Source organism: Lampetra fluviatilis, unplaced genomic scaffold (assembly GCF_964198595.1).
Source record: "Lampetra fluviatilis unplaced genomic scaffold, kcLamFluv1.1 SCAFFOLD_478, whole genome shotgun sequence".
In the NCBI taxonomy this organism is placed as follows: Eukaryota; Metazoa; Chordata; class Hyperoartia; order Petromyzontiformes; family Petromyzontidae; genus Lampetra; species Lampetra fluviatilis.
The window spans coordinates 57,501-70,849 of record NW_027620888.1 but is presented as its reverse complement, the minus strand read 5'-3'; the positions used below and the strand labels follow the sequence as shown (position 1 = coordinate 70,849).

Sequence of the window (13,349 nt, the reverse complement as noted above, 5' to 3'; positions counted from 1 at the left end):
TACTCACTCATTCACTCAGCCACTCACTCACTCAGCCACTCACTCACTCAGCCACTCACTCACTCACTCAGCCACTCATTAACTCAGCCACTCAATCACTCGGCCACTCGCTCAGCCACTCACTCAGCTACTCACTCATTCATTCAGCCACTCACTCACTCAGCCACTCACTCACTCACTCAGCCACTCATTCACTCAGCCACTCACTCACTCAGCCACTCACTCACTCAGCCACTCACTCACTCACTCAGCCACTCATTAACTCAGCCACTCAATCACTCGGCCACTCGCTCAGCCACTCACTCAGCTACTCACTCATTCATTCAGCCACTCATTCACTCAGCCACTCACTCAGCCACTCACTCAGCTACTCACTCATTCACTCAGCCACTCATTCACTCAGCCACTCATTCACTCAGCCACTCATTCACTCAGCCACTCACTCAGCTACTCATTCACTCAGCCACTCACTCAGCCACTCATTCACTCAGCTACTCACTCATTCACTCAGCCACTCACTCACTCAGCCACTCACTCAGCCACTCACTCACTCAGCCACTCACTCAGCTACTCACTCAGCCACTCAGCCACTCATTCACTCAGCCACTCACTCAGCCACTCACTCACTCAGCCACTCACTCAGCCACTCACTCACTCAGCTACTCACTCATTCACTCAGCCACTCATTCACTCAGCCACTCACTCAGCCACTCATTCACTCAGCTACTCACTCAGCCACTCACTCAGCTACTCACTCAGCCACTCATTCACTCAGCCACTCACTCAGCCACTCACTCAGCTACTCACTCAGCCACTCAGCCACTCATTCACTCAGCCACTCACTCAGCCACCCACTCACTCAGCCACCCACTCACTCAGCCACTCACTCAGCCACCCACTCACTCAGCCACTCACCGACCCGGCCATTGTGTTTTTGGCTGATGATGATACTACTGATGATGATACTACTACTGATGATGATACTACTACTGATGATGATACTACTACTGATGATGATACTACTGATGATGATACTACTGATGATGATACTACTGATGATGATGATGGTGATTATAGTACTACTGATGATGATGATACTACTACTGATGATGATGATGATACTACTACTGATGATGATACTACTGATACTACTACTGATGATGCTGATGATACTACTACTGATACTACTACTGATACTACTGATGATGATACTACTACTGATGATACTACTAATGATGATACTACTACTACTGATACTACTAATGATGACACTACTACTACTGATACTACTACTGATGATACTACTAATACTACTACTGATACTACTACTGATGATACTACTGATACTACTACTGATACTACTACTGATGGTGATACTACTAATGATGATCCTACTGTTGGTGGTGCAGGTCTCTGCGAGTGCGATCCGCTCGTCACGCCCCGCAGACTCCCCGCACCCTTTACCTGCGCACGAGTTCCACGGCGCCCTATAAAGGTACAGGCAAAGCTCCCCCAGGTAGCCTCCTGCAGGGGCAAGTGCTGTTACACACACACACACACACAGACAAAGCTCCCCCGGGTAGCCTCTAGCAGGGCTGTAGGGGCAAGTGCTTTCAGTAGCGAGTAGCACCGCCTATGATGTACACACAGACAAAGCTCCCCCGGGTAGCCTCTAGCAGGGGCTGTAGGGGCAAGTGCTGTCACACAGACAAAGCTCCCCCAGGTAGCCTCTAGCAGGGGCTGTAGGGGCAAGTGCTGTCACACAGACAAAGCTCCCCCAGGTAGCCTCTAGCAGGGGCTGTAGGGGCAAGTGCTGTCACACAGACAAAGCTCCCCCAGGTAGCCTCTAGCAGGGGCTGTAGGGGCAAGTGCTGTCACACAGACAAAGCTCCCCCAGGTAGCCTCTAGCAGGGCTGTAGGGGCAAGTGCAGTGTTAGACACACACAGGGGCTGTAGGGGCAAGTTGAGTGGTGTTAATACATTCATAATAGAGGTTTTTAATTAAGTGAAGACCCGCAGGATATGAATTCCTGCTTCAGGTCAAGATGTAGACCTTGCTAGGTGGATATGAACGCGATTTGAAACTAATACAGCTTCTATCGTGGGTGATGTTGGTTGCGAGAGCGTGCTACGTTTTGAACTGTTTATAAATTTCGATTTAAAGCTTCTTTCGTGACTGCAGGGATTCATCTTCTTGGTTCTTTCGGTAAAGTCGTCACGTAGAAGGGAAATAATAAAATAATAAAAATAAAACTTCATAAAATCTGACTCTGGCTCCCCGGCAGACCTGTTCTCCACCTGAGGACGGCTGCTTGCGTTGTGGCCGAAACGTCGTGAGAATTATTTTATTGTGTTTTATTTTTATTATTTTATTATTTCCCTTCTACGTGACGACTTTACCGAAAGAAGATGTTTATACATTGTTGCTTGTGATGTTGATATTGATCTAACATCACCATCATCCACTTACTCACTCAACCACTCACCCACTCAATCACTCACTCACCCACTCACTCACCCACTCACCCACTCACTCACTCAACCACTCACCCACCCACCCACCTACTCACCCACTCACCCACTCACCCACCCACTCACCCACCCACTCACTCACTCACCCACCCACCCACTCACCCACCCACCTACTCACCCACCCACCCACTCACCCACCCACTCAACCACTCACCCACCCACTCACCCACCCACCCACTCACCCACTCACTCACCCACCCACTCACCCACTCACCCACTCACTCACCCACCCACCCACCCACCCACTCAACCACCCACCCACCCAGCCACTCACCCACCCACTCACCCACTCACTCACCCACTCACCCACCCACTCACCCACTCACTCACCCACCCACTCACTCACCCTCGCACCCACCCACTCACTCACCCACCCACTCACCCACTCACTCACCCACCCACTCACCCACTCACTCACCCACCCACCCACCCACTCACCCACCCACCCACCCACCCACTCACTCACCCACTCACCCACCCACTCACCCACTCACCCACCCACCCACTCACCCACTCACCAACCCACCCACCCATTCACTCACCCACCCACCCACTCACCCACTCACCCACTCACTCACCCACCCACCCACCCACTCACTCACTCACTCACCCACCCACTCACCCACTCACCCACTCACCCACCCACTCACCCACCCACCCACTCACCCACTCACCCACCCACCCACCCACTCACCCACCCACTCACTCACTCACTCACCCACTCACCCTCACACTCACCCACCCACTCACCCACTCACTCACTCACCCACCCACTCACCCACCCACCCACTCACCCACTCACCCACTCACCCACCCACCCACTCACCCACCCACTCACTCACTCACCCACTCACCCACCCACCCACCCACTCACTCACCCACTCACCCACCCACTCACCCACTCACCCACCCACTCACCCACTCACCCACCCACTCACCCACCCACTCACCCACTCACCCACCCACCCACTCACCCACTCACCAACCCACCCACCCATTCACTCACCCACCCACCCACCCACTCACCCACTCACCCACCCACCCACCCACTCACTCACTCACTCACTCACCCACCCACTCACCCACCCACTCACCCACTCACCCACCCACCCACTCACCCACTCACCAACCCACCCACCCATTCACTCACCCACCCACCCACCCACTCACTCACTCACCCACTCACCCTCACACTCACCCACCCACTCACCCACTCACCCACTCACCCACCCACTCACCCACCCACCCACTCACCCACTCACCCACCCACCCACTCACCCACCCACTCACCCACCCACTCACCCACTCACCCACTCACCCACCCACCACCCACCCACCCACCCACCCACTCACCCACTCACCCACCCACCCACTCACCCACCCACTCACTCACTCACCCACTCACCCACTCACCCACCCACTCACCCACCCACCCACTCACCCACTCACCCACCCACCCACTCACCCACCCACTCACCCACCCACTCACCCACTCACCCACTCACCCACCCACTCACCCACCCACCCACTCACCCACCCACCCACTCACCCACCCACTCACCCACTCACCCACCCACCCACTCACCCACTCACCAACCCACCCACCCATTCACTCACCCACCCACCCACCCACTCACTCACTCACCCACTCACCCTCACACTCACCCACCCACTCACCCACTCACCCACTCACCCACCCACTCACCCACCCACCCACTCACCCACTCACCCACCCACCCACTCACCCACCCACTCACCCACCCACTCACCCACTCACCCACTCACCCACCCACCCACTCACCCACTCACCCACTCACCCACCTACCCACTCACCCACCCACTCACTCACTCACCCACTCACCCTCACACTCACCCTCACACTCACCCTCACCACCACCACCCCAGTCTATCACTACCAGGTGCGTGTCCACCTGAGTGGACACTGGGCCGCTGTGGGCGACTCTGCCGGGGTGACTCCGTCGCTGCGTCTCTCGATGCACGGAAGCCGCGGGTCGGCACTCAACCTTCCACTCGTCCTGTGAGAGACGCCTGGCTGACTAAGCCTGTCTAGATAGTCACCCACTCACCTAGTCACCCACTCACTCGCTCACCTACTCACCCACCTACTCACCCACTCACTCACCCACCCACTCACTCACCCACTCACTCACTCACCCACTCACTCACCCTCGCACCCACCCACTCACTCACCCACCCACTCACTCACTCATCCACCCACTCATTCACTCACCCTCCCACCCACCCACTCACCCACCCACCCACCCACCCATCACTCACCCACCCTCCCACCCACTCACTCACCCACCCACTCACTCACTCACTCACCCTCCCACCCACTCACTCACTCACTCACCCACCCACCCACCCACTCACCCTCCCACCCACTCACTCACTCACTCACCCACCCACCCACTCACCCACTCACCCACCCACTCACTCACCCACTCATCCACCCACCCACCCACAAACCCACCCACTCACTCACCCTCTCACCCACCCACCCACCCACTCACCCACCCACCCACTCACCCCCCCACCCACCCACCCACTCACCCCCCCACCCACCCACCCACCCACTCACTCACCCACCCACCCACTCACCCCCCCACCCACCCCCCACCCACCCACCCACTCACTCACCCACCCACCCACTCACCCACCCACCCACTCACTCAGCCGCTCACCCACCCACCCACTCACCCACCCACTCACTCACCCTCCCACTCACTCACTCACTCACTCACCCACTCACCCACCCACCCACTCACCCTCCCACCCACTCACCCTCCCACCCACTCACTCACCCACCCACCCACCCACTCACTCACTCACCCACTCACCCACTCACCCACCCACTCACTCACCCACTCATCCACCCACCCACCCACCCACAAACCCACCCACTCACTCACCCTCGCACCCACCCACTCACTCACCCACCCACTCACTCACTCATCCACCCACTCATTCACTCACCCTCCCACCCACCCACTCACCCACCCACCCACTCACCCACCCACCCACCCATCACTCACCCACCCCGCCCACCCCACTCACTCACTCACCCACCCACCCATCCACCCACTCACCCACCCACCCACCCACTCACCCTCCCACCCACTCACCCTCCCACCCACTCACTCACCCACCCACCCATCACTCACCCACCCTCCCACCCACTCACTCACCCACCCACTCACTCACCCACCCACTCACTCACTCACCCTCCCACCCACTCACTCAGTCACTCACCCACCCACCCACCCATCCACCCACCCACCCACCCACCCACTCACCCTCTCACTCACTCACTCACCCACTCACCCACCCACTCACTCACCCACCCACCCACCCATCCACCCACCCACCCACAAACCCACCCACTCACTCACCCTCTCACCCACCCACCCACTCACCCCCCCACCCACCCACCCACTCACCCCCCCACCCACCCACCCACTCACTCACCCACTCACCCCCCCACCCACCCCCCACCCACCCACCCACTCACTCACCCACCCACCCACTCACCCACCCACCCACTCACTCAGCCGCTCACCCACCCACCCACTCACCCACTCACCCTCCCACCCACTCACCCTCCCACCCACTCACTCACCCACCCACCCACCCATCACTCACCCACCCTCCCACCCACTCACTCACCCACCCACTCACTCACTCACCCTCCCACCCACTCACTCACTCACTCACCCACCCACCCATCCACCCACCCACCCACCCACTCACTCACTCACCCACCCACTCACTCACTCACCCACTCACCCACTCACCCACCCACTCACTCACCCACTCACCCACCCACCCATCCACCCACCCACAAACCCACCCACTCACTCACCCTCTCACCCACCCACCCACCCACCCACTCACCCCCCCACCCACCCACCCACTCACCCCCCCCACCCACCCACCCACTCACCTCCCCACCCACCCACCCACCCACCCACTCACTCACCCACCCACCCACTCACCTCCCCACCCACCCCCCCACCCACCCACCCACTCACTCAGCCGCTCACCCACCCACCCACTCACCCACCCACTCACTCACCCTCCCACTCACTCACTCACCCACTCACCCACCCACCCACCCACCCACTCACCCTCCCACCCACTCACCCTTCCACCCACTCACTCACCCACCCACCCACTCACTCACCCACTCACCCACTCACTCCCCTACTCACCCACTCACCCACCCACCCACTCACTCACCCACTCACTCATCCACCCACCCACTCACTCACCCACCCACCCACCCACTCACTCACCCACCCACCCACTCACCCACTTACCCACCCACCCACCCACTCACTCACTCCCCTACTTACTCACTCACCCACCTACCCACCCACCCACTCACCCATCCACCCACTCCCTACTCACCCACTCACCCACCCACCCACTCACTCACCAACCCACCCACTCACTCACCCACCCACTCACCCACACCCTCACCCACTCACCCACTCACTCCCCTACTCACCCACCCACCCACTCACTCACCCACCCACCCACTCACTCACTCACCCACTCACCCACCCACCCACTCACCCACCCACCCACTCACCCTCCCACTCACCCTCCCACCACCACACGATCTCCAGGAACGGCAGCCTGGTGGAGAACTCCACCCGCTGGTTCCTGGTCGACTCACCCCGTGACCTGGGCGAGCTCCACCGGGTGCACCTAGCCTGGCACCGCCCGCCCACCTGGACGGACCTCTGGGCCCAGCTCTACACCCTGGTGCCCTGGGAGAGCGGCTCAGGCAAGGAGGGAGGGCAGGCGGGCCAAGCCGGGCCTACCTACCTGCACCCACAGAGACTCACCGTTCGCAAGATCCGGGTGAAGTCTGCGGAAACACAGATTAGGTGGGTGGAGTGGTGGAGGGGTGGGGTGGTGGGTGGGTGAGTGAGTGGGTGGGTGGGTGAGTGGGTGGGTGAGTGAGTGAGTTAGTGGGTGGGTGGGTGAATGGGTGGGTGAGTGGATGAATGAGTGGGTGAGTGAGTGGTTGAGTGGGTGAGTGAGTGAGTGAGTGGGTGGGTGGGTGGGTGAGTGAGTGAGTGGGTGGGTGGGTGAGTGAGTGGGTGGGTGGGTGGGTGGGTGAGTGGGTGGGTGGGTGGGTGAGTGGGTGGGTGGGTGGGTGGGTGAGTGAGTGGGTGGGTGGGTGGGTGGGTGGGTGGGTGAGTGGGTGGGTGGGTGGGTGAGTGAGTGGGTGGGTGGGTGGGTGGGTGGGTGAGTGGGTGGGTGGGTGGGTGGGGGGGGGGTGGGTGGGTGAGTGAGTGGGTCATTGGGTGAGTGAGTGGGTGAGTAGGTGAATAATTGGTTGGTGTAGTGGGTGGGTGGGTGAGTGAGTGGGTGAGTGTATGCGTGTATGAGTGAGTGGCTGAGTGAGTGTGTGAGTGAGTGAATGAGTGAGTGAGTGAATGAGTGAGTGAGTGTATGAGTGAGTGTATGAGTGAGTGAGTGAGTGTGTGAGTGGCTGAGTGAGTGAGTGAGTGAATGAGTGAGTGAGTGTGTGAGTGGCTGAGTGAGTGAGTGAATGAGTGTGTGAGTGAATGAGTGAATGAGTGGGTGAGTGAGTGAGTGAGTGAATGAATGAGTGTATGAGTGAGTGAGTGAATGAGTGTGTGAGTGAGTGAGTGGGTGAGTGAGTGAGTGGCTGAGTGAGTGGGTGGGCGAGTAGGTGGGTGAGTGGATGAATGAGTGAGTGGGTGGGTGGGTGAGTGGATGAATGAGTGAGTGATGAATGAGTGGGTGGGTGAGTGGGTGAGTGAGTGAGTGAGTGAGTGAGTGAGTGAGTGAGTGAGTGAGTGAATGAGTGGGTGGTTGAGTGAGTAAGTGGGTGAGTGGGTTAGTGGGTGGACGCTACCTCCAGCCACAGAGACTCACAGTTCGCAAGATCTGGGTGAAATCTGCGGAGACACAGATTAGGTGGGTGGAGTGGTGGGGTGGTGGGTGGGTGAGTGAGTGAGTGAGTGGGTGGGTGGGTGGGTGAGTGAGTGGTTGAGTGAGTGAGTGAGTGGCTGAGTGAGTGGGTGGGCGAGTAGGTGGGTGAGTGAGTGGTTGAGTGAGTGAGTGAGTGGTTGAGTGAGTGAGTGAGTGGATGGGTGGGTGAGTGACTGAGTGGGTGAGTGAGTGGGTGGGCGAGTAGGTGGGTGAGTGAGTGGTTGAGTGAGTGAGTGAGTGGTTGAGTGAGTGAGTGGATGGGTGGGTGAGTGAGTGAGTGGGTGAGTGAGTGGTTGAGTGAGTGAGTGAGTGGCTGAGTGAGTGGGTGGGCGAGTAGGTGGGTGAGTGAGTGGTTGAGTGAGTGAGTGAGTGGTTGAGTGAGTGAGTGAGTGGATGGGTGGGTGAGTGAGTGAGTGGTTGAGTGAGTGAGTGAGTGGCTGAGTGAGTGGGTGGGCGAGTAGGTGGGTGAGTGAGTGGTTGAGTGAGTGAGTGAGTGGTTGAGTGAGTGAGTGGATGGGTGGGTGGGTGAGTGGGTGGGTGGGTGAGTGAGTGAGTGGGTGTGTGAATTGGTGAGTGAGTGGATGAATGAGTGGGTGAGTGGGTGGGTGAGTGGGTCATTGGGTGAGTGAGTGGGTGAGTAGGTGAATAATTGGTTGGTGGAGTGGGTGGGTTAGTGGGTGGTTGAGTGAGTTAGTGGCTGAGTGGCTGAGTGAGTGAATGAATGAGTGAGTGTATGAGTGAGTGTATGAGTGTGTGTGTGAGTGAATGAGTGAGTGAGTGGCTGAGTGAGTGAGTGGCTGAGTGAGTGAATGAGGGAATTAGAATGAGTGAGTGAGTGGCTGAGTGAGTGAGTGGCTGAGTGAGTGAATGAGGGAATTAATGAGTGAGTGAATAAATGAATGAGTAAGTGAATGAATGAGTGAATGAATGAGTGACTCTGCGTACCCCCAGGTACGCGTTCTGTACCCCAGACTACCTCCACGTGGAGTTGCGCCCGGAGCGCGAGGTGACGCTACGCGCCTGCCCCGAGGGCTGGGTTCGCAAGAGGGACGCACTCAGGTACCTGCAGCACCTACAGTGACTCTAGAACCTTTAGAACCTCCAGTACTAGAACCTACAGTATTTACAGCACCTACAGTGACTCTAGAACCTTTAGAACCTCCAGTACTAGCACCTACAGTATTTACAGCACCTACAGTGACTCTAGAACCTCCAGTGACTCTAGAACTTCCAGTGCCTCTAGAACCTCTAGAACTAGAACCTCCAGTACCTCTAGAACCTCCAGTACCTCTAGAACCTCTAGAACTAGAACCTCCAGTGCCTCTAGAACCTCCAGTGCCTCTAGAACCTCCAGTGTCTCTAGAACCTCCAGTGTCTCTAGAACCTCCAGTGTCTCTAGAACCTCCAGTGCCTCTAGAACCTCCAGTGCCTCTAGAACCTCCAGTGTCTCTAGAACCTCCAGTGCCTCTAGAACCTCCAGTGTCTCTAGAACCTCCAGTGTCTCTAGAACCTCCAGTGTCTCTAGAACCTCCAGTGTCTCTAGAACCTCCAGTGTCTCTAGAACCTCCAGTGTCTCTAGAACCTCCAGTGTCTCTAGAACCTCTAGTGCCTCTAGAACCTCCAGTGCCTCTAGAACCTCCAGTGCCTCTAGAACCTCCAGTGCCTCTAGAACCTCCAGTGTCTCTAGAACCTCCAGTGTCTCTAGAACCTCCAGTGTCTCTAGAACCTCCAGTGCCTCTAGAACCTCCAGTGCCTCTAGAACCTCCAGTGCCTCTAGAACCTCCAGTGTCTCTAGAACCTCCAGTGTCTCTAGAACCTCCAGTGCCTCTAGAACCTCCAGTGTCTCTAGAACCTCCAGTGCCTCTAGAACCTCCAGTGTCTCTAGAACCTCCAGTGCCTCTAGAACCTCCAGTGTCTCTAGAACCTCCAGTGTCTCTAGAACCTCCAGTGTCTCTAGAACCTCCAGTGTCTCTAGAACCTCCAGTGCCTCTAGAACCTCCAGTGTCTCTAGAACCTCCAGTGTCTCTAGAACCTCCAGTGCCTCTAGAACCTCCAGTGTCTCTAGAACCTCCAGTGTCTCTAGAACCTCCAGTGTCTCTAGAACCTCCAGTGTCTCTAGAACCTCCAGTGTCTCTAGAACCTCCAGTGTCTCTAGAACCTCCAGTGTCTCTAGAACCTCCAGTGCCTCTAGAACCTCCAGTGTCTCTAGAACCTCCAGTGTCTCTAGAACCTCCAGTGCCTCTAGAACCTCCAGTGTCTCTAGAACCTCCAGTGCCTCTAGAACCTCCAGTGCCTCTAGAACCTCCAGTGCCTCTAGAACCTCCAGTGCCTCTAGAACCTCCAGTGCCTCTAGAACCTCCAGTGCCTCTAGAACCTCCAGTGCCTCTAGAACCTCCAGTGCCTCTAGAACCTCCAGTGCCTCTAGAACCTCCAGTGCCTCTAGAACCTCCAGTGCCTCTAGAACCTCCAGTGTCTCTAGAACCTCCAGTGTCTCTAGAACCTCCAGTGTCTCTAGAACCTCCAGTGTCTCTAGAACCTCCAGTGTCTCTAGAACCTCCAGTGTCTCTAGAACCTCCAGTGTCTCTAGAACCTCCAGTGTCTCTAGAACCTCCAGTGTCTCTAGAACCTCCAGTGTCTCTAGAACCTCCAGTGTCTCTAGAACCTCCAGTGTCTCTAGAACCTCCAGTGCCTCTAGAACCTCCAGTGTCTCTAGAACCTCCAGTGTCTCTAGAACCTCCAGTGTCTCTAGAACCTCCAGTGTCTCTAGAACCTCCAGTGTCTCTAGAACCTCCAGTGTCTCTAGAACCTCCGGTGTCTCTAGAACCTCCGGTGTCTCTAGAACCTCCGGTGTCTCTAGAACCTCCAGTACCTCTAGAACCTCCAGTGCCTCTAGAACCTCCAGTGTCTCTAGAACCTCCAGTGTCTCTAGAACCTCCAGTGTCTCTAGAACCTCCAGTGCCTCTAGAACCTCCAGTACCTCTAGAACCACTAACATCACCACCATCACCACTAACATCACCATCACCACCATTACCACTGACATCACCACTAACATCATCACCACCACCATCACCACCACCACCACCACCATCACCACTAACATCACCATCACCACCATCAACACCATCACCACCATCAACACCATCACCACCACCATCACCATCATCATCACCACTAACATCACCATCATCACCACTAACATCACCACCACCATCACCATCACCACCACCATCACCATCACCACCACCATCACCACTACCACCACCATCACCACCATCACCATCACCACCACCATCACCATCACCACCATCACCATCACCACCACCATCACCACCAACATCACCATCACCACCATCACCACTAACACCACCACCACCATCACCACCACCATCACCACCATCACCATCACCATCACCACCACCATCACCATCACCACCACCATCACCACTAACATCACCATCACCACTAACATCACCATCACCACCATCACCACCATCACCACCATCACCACTAACACCACCACCACCATCACCACCATCACCATCACCACCATCACCACCACCATCACCACCATCACCATCACCACCATCACCATCACCACCACCATCACCACTAACATCATCACCACCATCACCACCATCACCACTACCACCATCACCACCATCACCACCACCATCACCACCATCACCACCATCACCACCATCACCACCACCATCACCACTAACATCACCATCACCACCATCACCACTAACACCACCACCACCACCATCACCACCATCACCACCACCACCACCACCACCACCACCATCACCATCACCACCACCATCACCATCACCACCACCATCACCACTAACATCACCATCACCACCATCACCACCATCACCACTAACACCACCACCACCATCACCACCATCACCATCACCACCATCACCACCACCACCATCACCACCACCACCACCATCACCATCACCACCACCATCACCACTAACATCATCATCACCACCATCACCACTAACACCACCATCACCACTAACACCACCACCACCATCACCACCATCACCACCACCATCACCACCATCACCACCATCACCACCACCACCATCACCACCATCACCACCATCACCACCACCACCATCACCACTAACATCACCATCACCACTAACATCACCATCACCACCATCACACCACCATCACCACCACCACCACCACCACCACCATCACCACTAACATCACCATCACCACTAACATCACCATCACCACCATCACCACCATCACCACCACCACCACTAACATCACCATCACCACCACCATCACCACTAACATCACCATCACCACTAACATCACCATCACCACCATCACCACCACCATCACCACCACCACCACCACCATCACCACCATCACCACTAACATCACCATCACCACTAACATCACCATCACCACCATCACCACCACCATCACCACCATCACCACCACCAACACCACCACCATCACCACTAACATCACCATCACCACTAACATCATCACCACCACCACCACCACCATCACCACTAACATCACCACCACCACCATCACCACTAACATCACCATCACCACTAACATCACCACCACCACCATCACCACCATCACCACCATCACCACTAACATCACCACCACCACCATCACCACTAACATCACCACCACCACCATCACCACTAACATCACCACCACCACCATCACCACTAACACCACCATCACCACTAACATCACCACCATCACCACCACCATCACCACTAACACCACCATCACCACTAACATCACCACCACCACCATCACCACCATCACCA

At 56.6% G+C, this 13,349-nt stretch overlaps 1 protein-coding gene across 1 annotated transcript in view; it reads left to right on the top strand.

Annotated features, from left to right (window-relative positions):
- Positions 1 to 1,057: 1,057 nt before the first annotated feature.
- LOC144954504 (uncharacterized) overlaps positions 1,058 to 13,349 on the top strand; it is a gene marked incomplete at both ends in the record, with an annotated part of 66,098 nt that continues 53,806 nt past the window's right edge. The window contains 4 exons of the mRNA XM_078884978.1: positions 1,058 to 1,370; positions 7,271 to 7,345; positions 9,498 to 9,585; positions 9,944 to 10,007. Coding sequence (XP_078741104.1) covers positions 1,058 to 1,370; positions 7,271 to 7,345; positions 9,498 to 9,585; positions 9,944 to 10,007 — 540 coding nt within the window. The remainder of the gene's footprint in view (positions 1,371 to 7,270; positions 7,346 to 9,497; positions 9,586 to 9,943; positions 10,008 to 13,349) is intronic.